The sequence below is a fragment of the Equus quagga genome, chromosome 13 (assembly GCF_021613505.1).
Source record: "Equus quagga isolate Etosha38 chromosome 13, UCLA_HA_Equagga_1.0, whole genome shotgun sequence".
NCBI lineage: Eukaryota > Metazoa > Chordata > Mammalia > Perissodactyla > Equidae > Equus > Equus quagga.
The window spans coordinates 89,162,280-89,183,235 of NC_060279.1; the positions used below are offsets into that span (position 1 = coordinate 89,162,280).

General features: G+C 51.9%; 1 protein-coding gene across 4 annotated transcripts; it reads left to right on the plus strand.

Annotated features, from left to right (window-relative positions):
* The first annotated feature begins 103 nt into the window (after nt 1–103).
* On the plus strand, nt 104–16,028 carry NOSIP (nitric oxide synthase interacting protein). Of its 4 annotated transcripts, XR_006891490.1 has the most exons (10): nt 7,321–7,343; nt 9,344–9,414; nt 9,987–10,092; nt 11,207–11,288; nt 13,154–13,313; nt 13,402–13,520; nt 13,654–13,841; nt 13,963–14,071; nt 14,312–14,519; nt 15,451–16,028. XR_006891490.1 is itself a non-coding variant. In XM_046681452.1 (9 exons), exons 2-9 carry the CDS (start codon nt 9,345–9,347, stop codon nt 14,381–14,383), a joined length of 906 nt encoding a protein of 301 aa, XP_046537408.1. In that variant the 5' UTR covers nt 104–205; nt 9,344; the 3' UTR covers nt 14,384–16,028. The 4 variants fall into 4 exon arrangements, 3 of the variants coding, with proteins under 3 accessions (XP_046537408.1, XP_046537406.1, XP_046537407.1); XM_046681452.1 differs by lacking the exon at nt 7,321–7,343 and adding an exon at nt 104–205 and having other exon boundaries at nt 14,312–16,028; XM_046681450.1 differs by having other exon boundaries at nt 14,312–16,028.
* The last annotated feature ends 4,928 nt before the right edge of the window (nt 16,029–20,956 follow it).

The following is a 20,956-nucleotide window of genomic DNA, read 5'->3' on the forward strand; positions in this document are numbered from 1 at the left end:
GTTGCCACTGACGTTTCCGGAGGGAGAAAGAGCAGAAGGGAGGACTTACCAAGCCAGACGAGGTACCTCCGCAACTAGGGGCAGTTTTACTTCCGGTCTCTCCTGCTGGGCGGAAGTGGGCGGAACGGAGAGGGAAAACAGCGCTCCTTTCCGGTGCAGGGGCACAGTTGAAGAAGCAACGAAGGAACGAGGAGTCGTTTGTAAGGTGAGTTCTAGGTGGTGAAGGGCTTGTGTTGCTGGGATCGCCTTCCCGCAGGCTAGAGTCCTGGGGTCCTGAGGGAAACGGACACACGATTTCGAATTCCCGACGCCCTGTCGATCATTAATAGACCAGTCCAGGCGCCCCGAGTCTGAAGCTGAACTACAACTCCCAGCAGCCCCTGGAGGTAGCCTGGCCTCCGTGTGGCAGTTCTCCTGCGAGATGCAGTTCCACGGTGGATGGCGATGGGCCGGGGGCCCCAGGGGAAGGAGGAGACTGGGACTCCTGGCGGTCCAAGGAGTGGGAGTGGAGGATGAGGACCCCTTTCCTGGCCTCAGTTTCCCGACTGTGATGGGGAGGGCGGAGGATTGTGCAGTCGCCCGCCGCCGCCTGCTCTGCACCTTGTCGACAGCCCCTTCCCTCTCTGAGTCGGTGTTGGGTTGAACGTTTTTCTCGTGGCGCTTTGGGGTCAGCGTTGCTGGGTTCACATCCTGACGGGGCTGCCGATTCGGAGTGAATTTAGCCCTCGAAGAGTCCTGTAAGCAGTTTAATGTTTTGTTATGAAAGCGTTCAAACTTAGGGAAAAGTGAGAGTATATACGAATCCTTATCGCCCAGATTGGCCGATTATTATTTTTACCATATTGGCTGAGTATATATTTTTAAGTTAAATATATAAAGTAAATCTTATCCGTCATGACATTTCAGCCCTAAGTATTTCAGGATGCATGTGGAAAAACCGGGGACATTTTCTTACGTGACCGTGACACGATTATCACGTTTTATAAAAGCAACCGTGATTCTGGAATATTACCTATTACTTGGTCAATAATCCAATCATGTGTCTCTAAAATGCCTTTAAAAAAAAGTTGCATATGTTTGAATCAGAATCCAGTTAAGTCATTGCTGTTATGTCTCTTAAATTTCTCTTAATTTAAGACGATCTCCCTCCCACGCCCCGTTTTTTTCTTGGTGTAGTTGATTCATTGAAGAAACTAGGTCAGTCAGTCTGTTGATCATCGCACCGTTTGAATTTGTCTTTTTGCTTCTTGGTAATCTCATTTCACTTATTCCGTCCTGCTGGCCTCCTTTTTATAAAATATCAGTTTTATTGGAATATCACATATTCCAACAGTTCACATAACGTATAGGTCACCCATTAGAAGTGCAAAATTCAGTGATTTTTAGTATATTCACAGAGCTGTGCAGCCATCACCACTGTCAGTTTTAGAACATTTTCATCACACCAAAAAGACATTCGGTACCCATTAGCCAGCAGTCCCCATTCTCCCCTCCCTCCAGCCCTTTGCAACCACTAATCTACTTTCTCTCTCTATGGATTTACCTAATCTGGACATTTCACATAAATGGATTTTTTTTTTTTCTGCCTGCCTTCTTTTACTTAGCATAGTGTTTTCAGGGGTCATTCATTTGGTAGCATGTATCAATACTTTATTCTTTATGTGTTCGAGTAATATTCCTTTGTGTGCGATAGACTTTGTTTTGTTTGTCCATTCGGTCATTCAGTGGGTGTTTGGGTTGTTTCCACTGTTTGGCTATTACAGATAAGGCTGCTACGAACATTCGGGTACAAGTTTTATGTGGACGTATGTTTTCATTCCTACTGGCAGTAGAATTGCTGAACCAAATGGTCATTTTCTGTGTGACCTTTGGAGGACCTGCCCGACTTTTCCGAACTGGCCACTCCATTGTCCACTCCCAGCCTCCGTGTGTGAGGGTTCCAGTTTCTCCACACTTCTTCTTGTCTGACTTTTCGCTCATAGTCATCCCCGCGCGTGTGAACTGGCATCTCATTGTGGTTTTCGCTGCATTTCCTTCACGATGAATGAGGTGGAGCCTGATTTCATGTGCTTCTCGGCCATTGGTGCATCTTCTCTAGAGAAATGTCTATTCCAGTCCTTTGCCCATTTTTAAATTGGGTTATTTGGCTTTTTGTCATTGAGTTGTCAGTTTTTAATATAGTCTAGATACAATTCCTGTATCAGATATATGATTTGCAATCACCACCTGTTTTTGTACAGCCTGCAGACTAACAATGTTTTTAACATTTTTGGATAATTGGAAAAAATCAAAAGATGAATAATGTTTTGTGACCCATGACAATTGTATGTGATTCAGATGTCAGTGTCCATAAATAGAGTTTTATTGAAAACAGCCATGCCCCTTCATTTACATAGTGTCCCTGGCTGCTTTTGCCACACAAGGCAGAATTGAGGAGTCGTGACAGGGGCTGTATGGCCTGCCAAGTTGAAAATCTTTACTGTCTGGCCCTTTTTGGTCAATCCCTGCTCTATCCTCTAACTTCCTAGAATTAAAGAATTTAAATCTAAAGTCTTGATTAAATTTAGGTTCAGCCATTTTGGCGTGACAGCTTCAGAGCTGGTAGCTTCATGTTGCCTAACGCCTGGTTGTCCTACTTTTAAGGATGGTGAGGGGCCGGCCAGGTGGCACAGCGGTTAAGTGCACACGTTCCACTTCTCTGCGGCCCAGGGCTTGCCAGTTCGGATCCCGGCTGTGGACATGGCACTGGTTGGCATGCTATTCTGTGGCAGGCGTCCCACATACAAAGTAGAGGAAGATGGGCACGGATGTTAGCTCAGGGCCAGTCTTCCTCAGCAAAAAGAGGAGGATTGGCGGCAGATGTTGGCTCAGGGCTAATCTTCCTCAAAAAAAAAAAAGGATGGTGAAACTAATCAGGGGCTTCAGGTGGTGTTTAGGACACACACCAATTCATATGTTGAAGCCCCCCAATGTGACTATTTGGAGATGGGGCTTCTACAGAAGGAACTAAGGTTATGTGAGGTCATAAGAGTGGGATCCTAATCCCTGGGGTTGATGTCCCTTTAAGAGGAGAGATGCCACAAGGTTCTCTCTCCATCCACCCTGTGAGGACAGAGCGAGAAGGTGGCCCGCCATCTGCAAGCCACGGAGAGTCCTCACCAGAACCCAACCATGCTGGCCCCTGATCTCGGACTTCCGGCCTCCAGGACTCTGAGAAAACAAATATTTTCTGTCTTAGCCCCTCAGTCCCTGGTGCTTTGTTTTGGCAGCCCCAGCTGACTAGTGCAGGTAGGAACAGCACAAACGTGCCGTTGTCAAGCTGCAGTCTTTCCTTTCTACTAGCGAGAATTAGCACCCCGCAAATGTCCAGTTCCCGTCCATCTTTCTCTTAATGGCATCCGTTGACAGTCATTGCCTGAGTCACCTGTGTCATCAGGGGTTGCAAAATGGTAGTTTCCAATTCTGTCATTCCTCCCACTTTTTTTTTTTTTTTTGAGGAAGATTAGCCCTGAGCTAACATCTGCTGCCAATCCTCCTCTTTTTTGCTGAGGAAGACTGGCCCTGAGCTCACATCCGTGCCCATCTTCCTCTACTTTGTATGTGAGACGCCTACCACAGCATGGCTTGCCAAGCGGTGCCATGTCCACACCCGGGATCCAAAACGGTGAACCCTGGGCCGCCGAAGCGGAACGTGTGCACCTAACCGCTGCACCACTGGGCCGGCCCCTCCTCCCACATTTTTTATTTGAGCTGTTTGGTTTTGATCTTGAGCCACGTCCAAGAAGTAGTTGAAGGGAGTGGCTTCTTCAAAGTTCCCTTGTGACAAGCTCCCCAGGGCTGGTCCGTCAGGGAGCAGACTGAGGAGTTGGCCAGTTAATCCCTCTGGGCATCTGTTTTGTCCCCTGTAAAATGGGGAGAACCCACCTCAGGAGGTTGTCGTGAGGAGACGTTCGGACGGTGAAGGGCTTCGCGTGGGGCTGGTACCTGAGTGCTTGAAGGATGTGACGGTCGTGTCTGTTCCTTTAGTGCTCTCGTGATCACTGTATTGATCAGTTGGGGGTTAGTTCATCGATGACACACCTCGCCCAGCCCTAGGGTCGGAAGGGGTTAACTGAGCCGCTCGCGTCCTCTCTGAGCACCCCCATGCCCCCGGGTGCCAGGCAGTACTGGGACCCACACTGGAGTCTGACCTGTGCCCCCTCTCGAAGGACTCCTAGTCCGCAGGGGGAAGTCCCCAGGGGTGGCGGCGATCACGGCGGTAACTCAGGGCATTGTCAGAACACAAGGGACACCCAACTCAGCCTGGAGGGTCAGGCTTCCTGGAGAAGGTGACACCTCGATGGAACCTGAGAGGAGGAAGGGGACAGGATTTCCAGGGGAAGGACCAGGCACACACTAGCTGTCCCGTTCCATGCGGAGAATCCAGCACAGTGCCTGAGGCCACCTGCCGCCAGGTGCCACAGTGGACGGTCAAGGCCAGAGCCTCAGATGCCCGTGTTTACCCCCGGCTGCATGACCGTGGGCACCTTCTTCGTGCCTTTGTAGCAGCCATTTGGGTTAGTGTGGGGTTTGCTGGAGTCACTAGTGTAAAATGCTTCGAACAGGGCCAGGTTCACCAAACTTCTTAAATATCAGCCATCCTTAAAGGAAAACCTCACATGCTCCCTCTTGCTGTCGGGGAACTCTCTCTTTCCCGCCTCCACACATCCTCTTTTTGTCACTGATTTCCTTAAGTGCAGTTAGCCCTTTGGGTTCCTTTAACATGGACGCCTCCACCCCGGGAGACGGCCTGCCGGCGTCCATCCATGGGACACACGCCATTCTATCGAGAGGGACTTGTAGCATCCTTTGGGTTCTCAGAGGGATCGCTGACCATGCCAAAAGGTTCAGAACCACTGGTTTAGGATTCAAAGAATCCACTGCAGAGGGCCAGCCCAGTGGTTCATACGTTTCGCTTCAGCAGCCCAGGGTTCACAGGTTCGGATCCCGGGGCTGGACCTACGCACTGCTCATCCAGCCATGCTGTGATGGCATCCCATATAAAACAGAGGAAGATGGGCACAGATGTTAGCTCAGTGACAGTCTTCCTCAAGCAAAAAGAGGAAGATTGACAACAGATGTTAGCTCAAGGCCAGTCTTCCTCACCAAAAAAAGGAAAAGAAAGAAAGATACCAACTGTGGAAAAAGACAGTTGGGAGATAATCAGGGAATCTAAACACCATCTGAAGAGTAGATGATGTCAAGGAATTATTAATATGTTAATGGGATTGTGGTCACCTGTGTGTCATTTGTCTTAGCACTGCGCCAACTGCACTCCCCAGTACAGAAGCCACCAGTCCCCAGAGGCTGCAGAGCAGTTTGATATGTGGCTAGTGCCACCGAGGGGCTGAATTTTTTAATTATTTCATTTTAATCTAAATTTAAGCACTGATATTCAATTCAGTTTTCGGAAAACTTTTAAGTGCGTTTGGAACGACCGGAGCACGTGGATGTCTGTTTGCAGCTGTCACTTTGATGAAACCTAGATGGAGCACGAATGTCTCCAGGCAGAATTCAGTGTCGGAACTGAGATGTGTTGAAAGAGGAAAAAATAGTCTGGAGTTTGACGACATCGTACGAAAACAGGAATGGCTCCACGTTTAGTCTCGGATTGTGAGCTTCCTTGGGGGGACCAGAGGGCGGCTCCGGACTCTGGCTGCCCGGGTTCGAGTCCGGCTCTGCCGCTGCCCAGCGGGGGGCTTCTGGGAGCCTGGTCTCCCCCCTCGTGAAAGGAGCAGGATGATAAACCACGGCTGACATTCCTTCGGATGTGTCTCGTCTGAAATACTAGCGACAGGAGATGGCAGTAGTTCTGTTTTCTGTTTTGAAATGGGCCTCACTGAGGAGACAGTCTAGCGCGGGAAACTCCGAATCCAGAGAAATCCTGGCCTTGCCACCTGCCAGCCCTTCGACCCTAGGCCAGTGGTTCTCAAACTTTTTGGTCTCAGGATCTTCAAAATCATCGAGGACACCGAAGAGCTTTTGTTTGTGTGAGTTCTCGCTATAAGACTTGCCGCATTAGAAATTAACGATTTTTTTCTTTCTTTTTTTTTTTCTTGAGGAAGACTGGCCCTGAGCTAACATCCCTGCCCATCTTCCTCTACTTTATATGTGGGACGCCTGCCACAGCATGGCTTGCCAAGTGGTGCCACGTCCGCACCCGGGATCCGAACCACCGAACCCCAGGCTGCCGAAGCGGAACGTGCACATTTAACCGCTACACCACTGGGCCGGCCGCAGAAACTAACAAATTTTTTTAAAATTTTTATTGAGATTATGATAGTTTACAACCTTGTGAAATTTCAGCTGTACATTATTGTCTGTCAGTCGTATTGTAGGTGCACCCCTTCACCCTTTGTGCCCCCCGACCCCCGCTTTCCCCTGGAAGCCACTAATCTGTTCTCTTTGTCCACATGCTTAACTCCCTCATGTGAGTGGAGTCATAGTAACAGTTTTTTGAGAGAGAATCCACGCAACACAAAATTCACCCATTTAAGGTATACAATTCAGTGGGTTTTAATAGTTTCACCATTTTGTGCAACTGTCATCACTTTCTGATTCCCGAACATTCTCATCACCCCCGTAGAAACCCCACACCCCTTAGCACTCCTCCTCGTGCCCCCTTCTCCCGGCCCGTGGCAACCACCAGCCTGCTGTCTGTCTCCGTGGATTTGCCTGTTCTGGACATTTCGTATAAGTGGAATCGACAGTATGTGGCCTTTGGACCTGGTTTCTTTCACTCAGTGTAACATAGCAGACATTTTTAGAGCCCAGGGATGACAAGCACACGTTCAGTTAGCCGTCGCGGTGATGACAGCCTCTGGCAAACTCCACTCATGAGAGAATGAGACCAAAAGCAAATACGTTTTAACGTTATGGACATAGTTTTGTGGACCCCCCGAAAGTATCTTAAGGACCCCCAAGTTCCCTGGACCTTACTTTGAGAACCACCGCCTTCACCTCTAAGCCTCAGTTTACCCATCTGCAAAGTGGCGATGGGAGAGACTTGAGAGTGGGGTGAGAGGCTGGAAGACTGAGGAGCTGAGGGTGTGAAGAGTCGGCACGAGGTCAGGGACGAAGCAGTGGTCTTGGGATGGTTCCCATTGTCACCTGGCAAAGGAAAAAAAAATGCTCCCTCCACAGCTGTTCCTCTCGCTCCTGGAGGGAAAACATCCCGGTCCGCAAAGCCAAAGGGCACAAAAGCCCTCCTCTTGGCCACAAGACCAGCAGCCCGGTGCCAAATGCCGCAGAGGGTCAAGGCAGTTGACAACTAAGAATAGAGTGGGGAATTTGTCCATGAGGAGGTCAGCGCGACCTTCATGAGTGGCAGTTGGGGGGCTGGGGCGGAAGGCAGGGGGCCGGGGCGGAGGAGCGGGTGGCAGGTGAGCGAGGGGAGACAGCAGGTGCTGGACACTTGCTCAGAAGCCGGGGGCGAGGGGAGGGTGGAGGAGGGAGCCATGGGCCGAGTGGGGAGTCTCACCAAGCTTAGCTTCTCTGAGCAGCGCGGTGGCCGCTTCTGGGGTGATGGAAATATTCTGGATCTCAACTGGGGTGGCGGTTACGAGGGTGTTTACATTTGTCAAAGCGCTTCCGGCAGCATCCTTCAGGGCTGTGCATCTATACTACGTAAATATGCCTAAAACCAAAAATTGGCTTCTGGAAGAAAGACGCCAGTAGGGGGAGCGCGAGAGCTGTAGCTCAAAGAGAGGTTTGTTTCAAGTTTTGAATGCGAAAGGCAAGTTTCTGAACGCCACCAGAAGGAGGAAATAAAGATGAAGTTGCTTTTTAGATTCTGGAAGCCCTTGGTCTGCCCCCCTCTTCCACCCTGCCCCCGTGTGCCAGGCTCCGAGCATGACCCCCTTTAGCCCTCACAGCCATCCAGTCGCGTCAGCTAGATCCTCTGGTTATCCCCACGTTGACCAAAGGAAACTGAGGCTCAGAGAAGGAGAGTCACCAGTCCAGAGTCACACAGCATGGGGGGCCGACCTTGGACTCGAGCCCACACAGAGGGTCATATTGCTTAAGCCTCCACGCGTTGATCCACATAACCCCCTCCTTCTCATTTCATTTATTTATTCTTGTTTCTCCTCTAGTTAATCCCTTCCACCACATGGGCACCCGATCTAACTTGCGATCCTTTTGTTTGTAGGGGTCCCTTAAAATGTGTCGTGTTGAGCACGCATGGATTGTTAGCAATCCCGTTTTATTTCGTACCTGTTTCACCCAGCATTGTGTTCTTAAGATCCACCCATGATGCTTTGTACACACCTAGGCAGTTGCATCTCACGACTGGGGGGGTCTCCAGGGTGGACAGTCACCATCTGTCCCCTCCAGGATCATCCTCATCCTTGCTCCCTGTGTGGGTGGCTCTGAGGATGCCTTTGGGGTACATCCACCCCAGTGCACAACTGCCATCGCTTACTTCGCGGAAGAACCGCCAGCCTGTGTACCCGATGCTGACCCTGTCCGCTCTCCCCCAGGCATCACCCGAGGGGTCCTGTGACCAACCCCCACATCCCCACCACGCCTTGGTCCACCCAGTTTTCCAAGGGTGGACCGCCAGCCTGATGAGAGTGATACCTCACTATAGTTTCATTTGAGGAGTCTGAGCATCTCTCCATACGCCGCTCAGTCTGTCAATTGGCTCTTCATATCCTTCGCTCATTTTCCTTTTGGGGGAGCTGGTTTTTTGCCTGTTGATTTGCCAGAGTTCCACGGACGGTCAGCTCTGCTGTAACACTTGTTGTGAAATCTGAGAATTTATTCCAGTGCCCTTGATCCGTTAGGGAACAATTTGAGCATCACGCAAATTCCGCCTTTGCTTCAAATCACAGTGATTTCATCCACGAGAAGGACCACGGGAACCCAGAGACATGCGCTCGGTTGAAACGAGCGTGTGATCATACACAGAGCACACAAGCACACGCACCCTGCAGGTCCACCAAGCGCCTCAGTTCCCCACGTGTGTCAGGAGCCACACCCATCCACTTTTGGTGCTAGAACTGTCTATCAGATTTCAGATCACCCTCCTCCCACGACCTCACAGAAACTCACAAGGTGCACCCCTCCCTTCTGACACCCACTGCTACCAGCCAACCTTGGGTCTTTTTCGAGGTAAAGTGCCATCTTGTTTTTTCGGAGCCTCTTGGTATTTCTTAACCAGTTACCGTGTGTAAAACTGTCCCCACCCCCAGCTGTCCCGTCTTGGGGGCAGATCAGCTGTGAGGGCCATAAGGGTCCAGTCCTCCCCGGGCGGGCTCCCTCTGGCCCCCACGGCCCTGCCACTGTCCCTTCCTCGCCCTAGGATGACACGCCACGGCAAGAACTGCACCGCGGGGGCCGTCTACACCTACCATGAAAAGAAGAAGGACACAGGTACCAGGTGGGAGGGCACCACCATCTCACTTGGCACTTCTGCTTGTACCTTCTGTGCCTGTCTCTGTCCCCCCACTGTGGGTCATGACCATATGAATAAGAGTCCACACGACCCAGCAACCCCCTCCCCCTGTGTGGGGGGCACTACGTCAAGTGCCTTCTGTATGTGAACTCATCCAGTCCCCCCACTTTCCCACTGAGGGTGGGGTCACTGTTGCCGTGGCCCTTCCAGAGGAGGAAGCCGAGCCCAGAAAGGTGTATGCACTTGAGCTTGGTCACAGAGCCAGAAGGGCCAAGGGGAGTCAGCCGTGGGCCTCTCCACCGAGCTGCTGCCTCAGTGACGGCCTGAGTGACAGCCTGTCACTTGTCCTCTGGGGAGCGACACCTTCCTGTTGTGCAGCCCCGTCCCCAGCACAGAGTCACACAGACACACAGCCTAAGCTCTTGGCAGCCTGTTCCTCTCTGAGTCCCGTCCCCTCCCCCCCACCGAGTTCTCTCTGTGTCTCTTTCTTGGGGTATGGAGAGGAGCACGTCTCCCGTCCCTCCATCCCTCTGCCCATCTCTGTCCCCAGCGGCCTCAGGCTACGGGACCCAGAACATTCGACTGAGCCGGGATGCCGTCAAGGATTTTGACTGCTGCTGCCTCTCCCTGCAGCCCTGCCACGACCCCGTTGTCACGTGAGCTGGGAACACGGGTGGCGAGGACAAGGGGACCACAGGGAGAGGATGCACATGTGGGTCTGGCCGCCTCACAGCCAGGGCGCCCTGAGCAAGCCACTTAACCACTCAGAGCCTCAGGGTTCTCGTCTGAGACATGGGCATGATCCTAGGATCTGTGCCACGGGGTGTGGAAAAGACGACATTCATAATTGAGGACAGGGCTCTTGGAACATCTCCTGGCCCATAATAACGGCTCGTGTGTGGGGCAATGTAAATGTCCCACTTACATTACCTGCCTCGTAGGGTCTGGCAAAGGCTCGAGTGAGAGAGTGGGTCTAAGGTGCTTAGTCCAGTGACTAGATATGTGCTCAATTACAGGTCAGTTTCATAGAGATGGTGATGAGAGTGGACTGTGGTTCAGAGTCCCTGAGGCCACCTTCAGGCTCAGTCATTCACTAGAAGGACTCAGAACTCAGCAAAGCTGCTCTGCTCCCAGGGACAGTTTATTACCACGAAAGGATACAGATTAAAATCAGCAAAGGGAAGAGGCGCATGGGACAGGGTCCGGGAGAGACCAGGCACCAGCTCTCAGTTGTCTCTCCCAGTGGAGTCACAGGAACAGCATCGATTCTCGCAGCAACAATGTGTGACAACACACACCGAGTGTCACCACCAGCGAAGCTCGCCTGAGCCTCGGTGTCCAGGGTTTTTATTGGAGGTTGGTCCGGGAGGCCTGGCTGGCTGCTGTGTGGCTGCCGTTGGTCTCCAGCCCCTCCAGAGGTCGAGCTGATAGCACATGGCCCCCCAGGTGAGCAGAGACACTCTTATCAGGCAGGACATGCCAAGGGCTTAGAAGTGCCCCCTAGGAGCCGGTCAAGGGCCATTTTGGGACATGCAGGGTTTGGACAACCCAGGCGTTCACATTTACTGCATGAGATTTCCCTGCACGTCAGAGCACATCACAGAGCAGGGAGGGTTAAAACACTGCGGTCCGCTCCTAGCAGAGCTGCACACTGTGAGCGGCTGCCTGTAAGATGCTGCGTGGGAGCTGATGTTGGCACGTGACCATTAACCCCTGGCTGTGTGGCCTGGGCCAGGCCCATGTTTTCTCACCCCCCCCATCTCTCTGCAGCCCAGATGGCTACCTGTATGAGCGGGAGGCAATCCTGGAATACATTTTGCACCAGAAGAAGGAGATCGCCCGACAGATGAAGGTGACAGCGGTGTGGGAAGGGGACAAAGGCGTGGGTGGGTGGTTTGGATGCTGAGCTCACAAGCAGAGCCACACTGGGCCTCCCGTCTAAGTTCCTTTTCCCCTCTGGGCCTCTGCCTGGTGCACTGTCCCCTCCCTCTGCTCCTGGTTCAGTCCTTCCCATCGTCCAGGTTTCAGCCCAAGCGTTGGCTCCTCTGACCTCCCGCTAGTCCAGAGCCCCAGGGTCTGCCCTTGTCATCTCTTCTCCTGCCACTTGTCACAGTTGGGACTCCACGTGACTGTCTGACAGGTGCCCCCTCCCCCACTAGACGGCAGGCCCCAGGGGCAGGGAGTGGGTCTCTCCCAGCTTGTGGTCCTAGGTTCTCAGTAAATACTTGTTAAGTGAGTGGGTGTCACCTCATCTCACTGGGCCTCAGTTTCATTGTCTCTAAAATGGGTTGACAGGGCCAAATTAGAGGACACTGCAGGGCATGTGGAAGATGCTCACAGATAAGCATTCTCTAGGCGTTTATGGAGCCAGGCCCAGCTTCCATGGGTGGACTCGTTCTGTGGATGAGGGGACTCTGCTTTATCACCTTGTTTGAGGCACAGCTGGTCCATCTTCCTCCTCCTCCTGCTGGGTTTTCTGGAGCTTGGAAATTCTGAGGGTCAGATTCTTGTTGAGTTTTGGGTTTTTTGGTTTGGGTGCTTTTTTTTTTTTTTTTTTTTTTGGTGAGGAAGATTGGCCTTGAGCTAACATCTGTGCCAACCTTCCTCCATTTTGTATGTGAGACGCCACCACAGCATGGCTTGATGAGCGGTGTGTCGGTCCACACCTGGGATCTGAACCCATGAACCCCCGGCCACCAAAGTGGAGCATGCCAACTTAACCACTACACCACCAGGCCAGCCCCTTTATTGAGTTTTTTGTCTTGAGTGAGTGGGTTCCCTCCCCTGTGCCCATGTCCTACCCACAGGCTGCTGGCTGACGGGGCGCTCCCTCATCGCGGGGACCATGTCGGAAGCCCTCCAGAGCATCAGTCACCATGAGTGTTCCCTCCTCACTCAGCTGGGTGGCCCAGGGCAGTGTCAGAGCTCAGTACTGTGTTAACTCCTCTCGTCCTCGCACCCTGCCCACACATCCTGCCGTCCTACATGCTGCCTGCGCAACCTCTCATCCTTGCACACTGCCCGCACATCCTCTTGTCTTCACACACTACCTGCACATTCATGGCTCCATAAATGTTAGCGCTCGTTACTCTCCTGGAACTCGAGCCCCTCGAGGGCAGGGGCAGGTCTGCATCCGCCAGGACAGGGTGTACAGAACACACACGGTCTGATAAGTAAATCAGATAGTACACGTACCTTATAATAAACACAGTAACAGCCCTCGGGTAACGTTGACTGAGCACTTACTGTGTGCTGGGCAAGGTTCTACGTGATTTAAAAACTCATCCCGTGTAACCATCCCAGTGAGCCTCTGAGGTAGGTCGCCACTGTTAGCCCATTTTACAGATGAAGAAACTGAGGCCAGGAGAGCTCACAGGGCTCATCAGTGACAGAGGCCAGGTTTAAGCTCCAGCCAAGCTGCTGACCACTCTGCTGCCAAGGAATAAAGGAGCCATCAAGTCTCAAACACCCAGCTAAACACACAGGTGCCCTGCAGAAGGGGAAGGGACAAGCGAAGGGAGCAGAGCCGCACGTGCAGATTAAAGCTGCACACCCAGGCGGTCACCAACCTCTACCAAACAGTGCCTCTGCCAGGATCTCCCCTGTGTAGGCCTCAGTTTACCCACCTGTGAAATGGGAAGAACGCCCCCCCCCGGGTGCCCCAAGCCCACAGCCCCCAGAAGGATGCCTAGCGCCCTTCTCCCCTGCTGCCCGCAGGCCTACGAGAAGCAGCGGGGTGCGCGGCGGGAGGAGCAGAAAGAGTTGCAGCGGGCGGCGGCGCAGGACCAGGTGCGGGGCTTCCTGGAGAAGGAGGCGTCCATCGTGAGCCGGCCCCTCAACCCCTTCACGCCCAAGGCCGCCACGGGCAACGGCCCAGGTGAGGGGGAGCGGACTTACAGGGGGACGGGGACCCGCGGGGCCGGGGCCTCCCTGGGGGCGGCATCCGAACCCCTCTCCCTCCGCAGATGATGCCCAACCCGGGCCCAGCGCGGGCCCCGCAGGAAAGGACAAGGACAAAGCGCTGCCCAGCTTCTGGATCCCGTCGCTGACCCCCGAGGCCAAGGCCACCAAGCTGGAGAAGCCGGTGAGCACCCCCCGCAAGCGCCCCTGCGCCCACTTTGCCAGAGAGCCCCCTCCTTCCGTCTCTCCCAGGGACCCCCATCCCCCCACCCCGGGCCCCAGCCCTGCCGCTGACCCTGCGGCCCCCCGGCCCGCAGTCGCGCACCGTGACCTGCCCCATGTCGGGGAAGCCTCTGCGCATGTCGGACCTGACGCCCGTGCGCTTCACGCCGCTCGACGGCTCCGTGGACCGCGTGGGGCTCATCACGCGCAGCGAGCGCTACGTGTGCGCCGTGACCCGCGACAGCCTGAGCAACGCCACCCCGTGCGCCGTGCTGCGGCCCTCGTGAGTCCCCCGGGGGCACGGGGGCGCCGCGCAGGGGGCAGGGTGTGGCTGTCCCGCGGGGGTGTGTGTGGGGGGTACCTCTGATCGGCGCCCCCCACCCTCACCCTCACCCTCACCGCAGTGGGGCCGTGGTCACCCTCGAGTGTGTGGAGAAGCTCATTCGGAAGGACATGGTGGACCCAGTGAACGGGGAGAAGCTCACGGACCGCGACATCATCGTGCTGCAGCGGGTGAGCGGCCCTCCTCCCCAGGGCCCTGCCCCTTCCCGAGGCCCCGCCTCCTCCCTGGCCCCGCCCCTCCCCGGGACTCCGCCCTCTTCCCAGAAGGCCCGCCCCTCCAGGCCCCGCCCCTTTGCCCCAGGCCCCGCCCCTGCCCTGCCTAGCCAGGGTCCTGCCTCTCCTTGCGGGCCTAGGACCCCCCGCGGCCGCTTGCAGCCCCCGGCCTCCACCTTGGCCTTCTCTCCCTCCCAGGGCGGCACCGGCTTCGCAGGCTCTGGAGTGAAGCTGCAGGCCGAGAAGTCGAGGCCCGTGATGCAGGCCTGAGTGCGGACACCAAATAAAGGGTCTGGGACACCACTGGCCGTGTGGCACCTTCCTTCACTGCCCTGGGGCTCCGGGGGACACGGCGGACGAGGAGCCTAGCTCTGCAGGCTGCACTCCGGGGTGCGAGTTAGAAAGGGTGGGCAAAGCATATTTGATGAGGTCTCAGGTTAAGAGTAAAATCCGAATTGAACAGCAGTGCACGGCATTAAAATTGGTTCAGAGTGGCCCGAAGTCCAGGTTCGAGCCGCTATCCTCTGAAGGCTACATAGGAGGGCCCCGCATCCTTCTGAGTTCTGCCGGCTTTGAAGGCCGAGAGATGTCCTGGCGCCCCTCCCCGAGTTGAGGGTGATCAGACCCCCAGAGGAAGTAGAGAGCTGTGAGAGCGAGCCCCTGGCACCCGTCTGGAAAAGGTGGCCAGGACCCCCCTCCCCCAGCGCCTCGTGGGGTGGGGCCAGTCTACAGAAGGTGGCCAGGAACCCCTCCCCCAGCGCTTCGTGGGGAGAGGAAGAGGAAACCGCATGGGCGAAGGCGATGCAGTGAGGAGCGGGCGGGTCTGAGGAGCAGAGTAAGGGAGGGGAGAGGGTGGGAGCGGAGGTCGGAGCCCACCGCACCTGGAGCTGAGGCCTGACCAGGAGGGCAGGGCGGCCCTTAAAGCTTGGTTTACCATAACCACTGAGTCATGAAAGCAGTCCCTGGGCAGTATGGAACCCAGAGCCAAGCAAAGATGAAAAAAATAAAGACTTAACATTCCTGCCTCCCTAAGCCATACCCAGGTCCTGTCCTTCCAGGTCTTTCTCCGCGTGCGCGCTCCCGAGTTTTTTTCGACCAAAGTGAGATCTCAGGGCGCGAGCTGCTCTGTTCCGTGAACCATTTCTACCTTTTCATTCCAGTCAAAGGTCTTATCTCATGCCCGGACGCGGTTCACAGGCCCAGGAAGTGTCCTTGACCGCTGTCTGGTGCAGGCCCTGGTGGTGCATCTGGCTGCGGGGAGAGATTATAGCAGGAGGGCGGGTGGTGTCATCTTGGCACCCTTGGGGAGCCCCCTAAACCCAGCGTTTGCTCCCTAGACACTGCTGGAACCTTCCCTTGGTCTCCAAGAGTCTCACACCCCACTCTTGGGCTCACAGTCCCTGGAAGCTGACCCAGTGGCTGCTGACATTCAAGGAGCCCTTGACGGGCCTGTGTGGGCCTGTCAGTCTAGAATCTGCTTGAACCCGTGCCGCACGCCCGCAGAGGGAAGCCTGTACCCATGTCACAGAAGAGCCCACTGAGGCTGAGAAGACACAACTTGCCCTAAGTCACACTGCTCAAGGCCGTGGCAGAAGCCAGGTTCACCCAGAGGTCAGCCACCTCCGGAGACCCCTCACTCTGTCCCGCCCTTCCCCACCCCCACCCCCTGCCCAGGGGTTCCCACACTGTCGCCTCACAGACCTCTCCGCCTTAGCAAGCTCCCACTCCATCCTTTTAGACCCACAATGCTTCAGATCATCCCTCTTTCCCTAAACACCCCCAATCGTCATTCTCCCAAGAGGCGTCACCCACCCCTGTGTCTTCCAGTTTTCTCTCTCAGCCCCGAGGACCCCGGTCTTGTTCATGGGTGCTGCAGACCACCCCCCCCCCCGAATAAAAACTTCAAGGATTTCCAGTCTTGCACCTTTATTTTCACAAGGAATCGAAATCCCACTCTTATTCGCAGACCCTCTGAAGCACCCTTTGCCGGGAAGGGCTGGGGGTGTAGGAAGGTCCCCGCTCCAAGAAAGAGGTTTCCTTTAAGGTCTCAAGGGTGACAAGGAGAGGAAGCCAGAGTCTACCGCAGCTTCAGCCGCCACAGGAGAAGGGAGAGGCCGGAAGTGGAGACGAGTCTTGTCTTCTCAGAAGTTCCCTAGACCCTGGTCTAAGGTTTAGAGCAAGAAATGGGCGGGTGGGGCTGGTCTCGGGCAGGGTGTGTCTGCTGCTGGCTCCAGCCTCCACAGACCCACAGACAGCACTGTAAGACAATTGCAACTACTTAAGATTTCTAGATGGGGAGATTTGTTCGGGAAAGGGAAAACTGTGCAGACAGGGAGCAAATCCTCGATTGCCGGGGAGGGGGAGAGATTGACTCCAAAGGAGGGGGTTAGCAAGAGAATTTGGGGAGGGGTAGTGGAACTCTTCTGTACCTTGACTGTGGCGGTTACATGAGTGATTTGTCAAAGTTCATAGAATTGTACACCAAAAAGAGTGGGCTTTATGTGAATTAAAAATAAAATTGAAGGCCTGGCCCTGGGGTGTAGTGGTTAAGTTCGTGTGCTCTGCTTCGGCAGCCCGGGGTACGTGGGTTTGGATCCCAAGCCTGGACCTACACACCGCTCATCAAGCCATGCTGTGGTGGCGTCCCACATACAAAATAGAAGAAGATGGGCACAGATGTTAGCTCAGGGCCAATCTTCCTCAGCAAAAAAATATAAAAAAATAAAATCGAAAAATGCAAAACAAGAAAAGGGATTTCGTGTGAGTAGATTTCCATTTCTCTTTTTAAAAATCAACTCGGTGATTCCACGCCCAGGTGTAGGCCCAGGAAAGTTGAAAACAAATGTCCACACAAAAACTTATCCATGAATGACCCTGTCAACACTAATCATGAGAGCCAAAAGTGGAAACAACCCAAATGTCCATCCAAAGATGACTGGAGAAACGAAATGCGGTCGATCCATACAATGGAATACTATTCAGCCCTTAAAAGGAGTGAGGTACTGATACATGCCACGATGCGGATGAACCTTGAAAAGCAGTATGCCAAGTGAAAAGCCAGACACAAACGTCGCATATTGTATGACCCCTGTTATAGAAAATGTTCAGCAGGCAAATCCATAGAGACAGAAAGTGAATTAGTGGTTGCCAGGTGCTGGGGGAGGAGGGAATTGAGCACTAATTAAGGGGTGCTGGTTTACTGTTGGGGTGAAGAAAATGTTCTGGAATTAGTGTCGATGGATGCACCACTCATCAAGCCATGCTGGGGTGATGTCCCACATACGAAATAGAGAAAGATGGCACGGATGTTAGCTCAGGGACAATCTTCCTCAAATATATATACATATATTCTTAGCTCAATGAAAAAAATAATTTTTAAAAATTTTAAATCAGAAGATTCTGACTCAAAAAAAAAAAAAGCATTGTTAAGGAAACAAGAGAGGTTGGACCCATGGCCTACTGGCTAAGTTCAGGGTGCTCCACTTCAGTGGCCCGGGTTCAGTTCCTGGGCACACACCTGCACCACTCACTGGTGGCCATGCTATGGCAGTGACCCACACACAAAATAGAGGAAGATGGACACAGATGTTAGCTTAGGGGGAATCTTCCTCAGCAAAAAAAAAAAAAGAGAGAGAGAGAGAGACAGAGAAACAAGAAAGGTAAAAACACTGTTAGTCATCTGTTATCATTTCTATTAAAAAGAAGAAAAACAATTTGCACATATTTGCTTCAATCTATGCAAATTTCTCCCTGGAAGGAAAGACTGGCTGCCTGTGAGGAAGCCAGCTTGGTGGAAGGAAGACTTCGTTTTTAGTATAAAGCATCTTGTATATTTAGAATTTTGTATCCTCTGAGTATGTTGCCAAAGTTTAAAAATAAACAAAACGTGCAAAAGATTAAAAAAAAAAAAAAAAAGAACTTCTGAGGAGGGGCACTAAGGGTGACGGGGTGCCGGTAGTTTTCCAACACAGGCTTTTCTGTACAAGTGATTTGTTGCTATGTGTCAGTGTTATTTTGATAGCAAAACAAAACAAAACAAAACTGTTTTCAAACGTGTAGCCCCTAGAGATCTATAAATTTGTCCTACTTCTCCATAAACCACCTCCAGCCACTAGGGGGCTGTCTGTTATCATAATTAAAAGCTTGGAGTTAGATATAATTGGATTCAAATTCCAACAGTCCCACAGATATAATTATAAACTGTGGGTAAAACAGAAAACAGTTATTTAAAGCGGAAATAATTTGTTCACTGGAAAGTGAACAAACGCAAGGAGAAATTGGAGGGGAATTGACACTCAGAGAAAAGGAAAGGCAGTGGGTGAGTTTCTCCTTTGTATGGCTTTTAGCCTGGGGTAGGTTCTAGTCTACACCATGAGGGGCAGCCAAAACGCCGGGGGAAAATGCACAATCTTCCCAGCTCAAAGCACCACAGTCACAGGAAAGTGAGGGAGAAATCCTGGAAAATAGAAAGCCAGAGAGAGAGCATGCCAAATATTTCATATAAACCCTATATCTCAAATAGATATTTCAAATATCTAGCTGACCTGGAGCCACACCTGCATGGGCGACACTCCAGGAAGCTTAGCTAAACCTAAAAAGAAAAAAAAAAATGAACTGAAATTTGAGCTACAAATTTTACAGGACAGACAGAGTTTCCAGAGATCATAGTTTGAGTTCAATCAAGTTAATGGGTTGCTTAGAAAAAAAAAATAATCAATACTCTTGAGAGGAGCATAACAGACTCCAGAGTTTCTACCCTGTATTCAGGAGACAATCTAAAATTACTCAAAATAGAAAGAAATAGGAAAATATGACCCATTCTCAAGAGAACAGGCAATCAATGAACTGAGGCCAACTCTGAAATGACCTATATGTTGGAATAAGAAAAGGTTTTAAAAATAGCTGTTATAACTATGGCCAAGAACCTAAAAGAAAATATACTTCTAACAAATAAAAAGAAATCTTAGTGGAGAAATAAAACAATAAAAAAGAGTGGAATATATATTCTAGAACTAATAAATTTAGCAAGTTCATGGGATACAAGGTTAATAGACAAAAATAATTGTATTTTATATACTAGAAGCAAGAAATTGGAACATGAAATTAAAAAACCATTTCATAGGGGCTGGCCCCGTGGCCGAGTGGTTAAGTTCGCGCGCTCCGCTGCAGGCAGCCCAGTGTTTCGTTAGTTCGAATCCTGGGCGCGGACATGGCACTGCTCATCAGACCACGCTGAGGCGGCGTCCCACATGCCACAACTAGAAGAACCCACAACGAGGAATACACAACTATGTACGGGGGGGCTTTGGGGAGAAAAAGGAAAAAATAAAAAAATTTAAAAAAAAACATTTCATATACAATCGCATAAAAAACACAAAATACTTAGGGATAAATTTAACAAAAGATATAAGATCTTTAGTCTGAAAACCACGAAACGTTGCTGAGAGAATTTCAACACTTAAATCAATGGGAAGACATACTATGTTCATGGATTGGGAGACTGAATATTGTTAAGATGTCTGTTCTCCCCACATCAGTCTACAGTCTCACCCTGGGTTATTTCCATCTTTTTCCCCAAGAGGGAAAAAGAAAATATGGGAGATCTATGACTTGACCTATAAGGGTTTTTGGTTTTTTTTCTATTTTATGTGCTTATGATTTTTTAAATTAATGGGCTTTATTTTTAAGAGCAGTTTTAGGTTTACAGAAAAACAAATGGAAAGTACTGAGTTCCCATTTAGATCCCCTTACCCCGCCCCCAATTTCCCCTATTATTAACATCTTGCAATAGTGTGATACTGCGTTATCATTGGCAAGCCAACATTGATACATTATTATTAACTAAAGTGCGTACACATATTAGGGTTCACTCTTTGTGTGGTACATTCCACGGGTTTTGACAAATGTATAATGACATCTATCCACCATTATCATACAGGGTAGTTTCACTGCCCTAAAAATCTGGGGGATTTTTTGGAAAGCAAACTTTGAAGTCTATTGGGTGTAAAAGTACACACATCACGCAAGGCCGGCTGGATGAATTGTCACAGGCTGAACCCCCCGGGGGGAAGCAGCACCCAGAGCAAGTTCAGGCCTGTTCCTGTCCTGACATCTGGTCCCTAGGTGAGTTTTGTCTCTTCTTGAATTTCCTTTGAATGGAATCATCTGGCCTGTGCTCTGCTGGGTCCGGTTTCTTTTGCATAATCTTCGTGAGATTCCTCCAGGCCATCACTCTTGCACGTGCTCTGCAGCTTCCTCTAGGGGCAGACCCACGATGCAGCTACCCCTTCGCCTGTGGATGAGCACGCGGGCTGCTGCCAGTTTGAACTACTACGAATAAAGCTACTACAAACCTTATTTTGGTGACCTTATTCTTATGTTCCCATTTGGGGGCAACAGGAGTGGAATTGCTGGGACAGAACTGGGGCATGTTCAAGCCTAAAGGTGAATTTAACCAGTGAGTGTCATGGGGCTGCAGAAGGAGGAAATGATGGGCCATTCTCTCTCCAGAATGCCTGTAACTTCTCTTCTTCTGCTCCTGGCCCAACTCAGCACAAAGAGACTGTGTTATAACCCAGGTCAGCCCATGGCCATCCTCTGCTCAGGATACTTTGTCCCCATCTCTCTGGGTCTCTGCCTCCCTCTGGGTTTCTTCTCCTCTCTTGTCCCACCAAACAGGGACCACGATGACCTGCCCACAGCCCTGGATGACCTGATCCCAGTTGCCTCTCTCCCCTCACCTCCCACCCTCTCCCCTCCGCTCACTCTGTTCCAGCTAAACTGGCCTCCTGGCTGATCCTTACACACACCAGGCCTGCTCCTGCCACAGGGCCTTTGCACTTG

What these genes read in the sequence shown, in the direction of transcription:
- NOSIP (XM_046681450.1), top strand. An exon ending in CCACCAAGCTGGAGAAGCCG is followed by an intron (nt 13,521 to 13,653) that starts GTGAGCACCCCC and finishes CCCGGCCCGCAG; the next exon opens with TCGCGCACCGTGACCTGCCC. An exon ending in TGCGCCGTGCTGCGGCCCTC is followed by an intron (nt 13,842 to 13,962) that starts GTGAGTCCCCCG and finishes CCCTCACCGCAG; the next exon opens with TGGGGCCGTGGTCACCCTCG.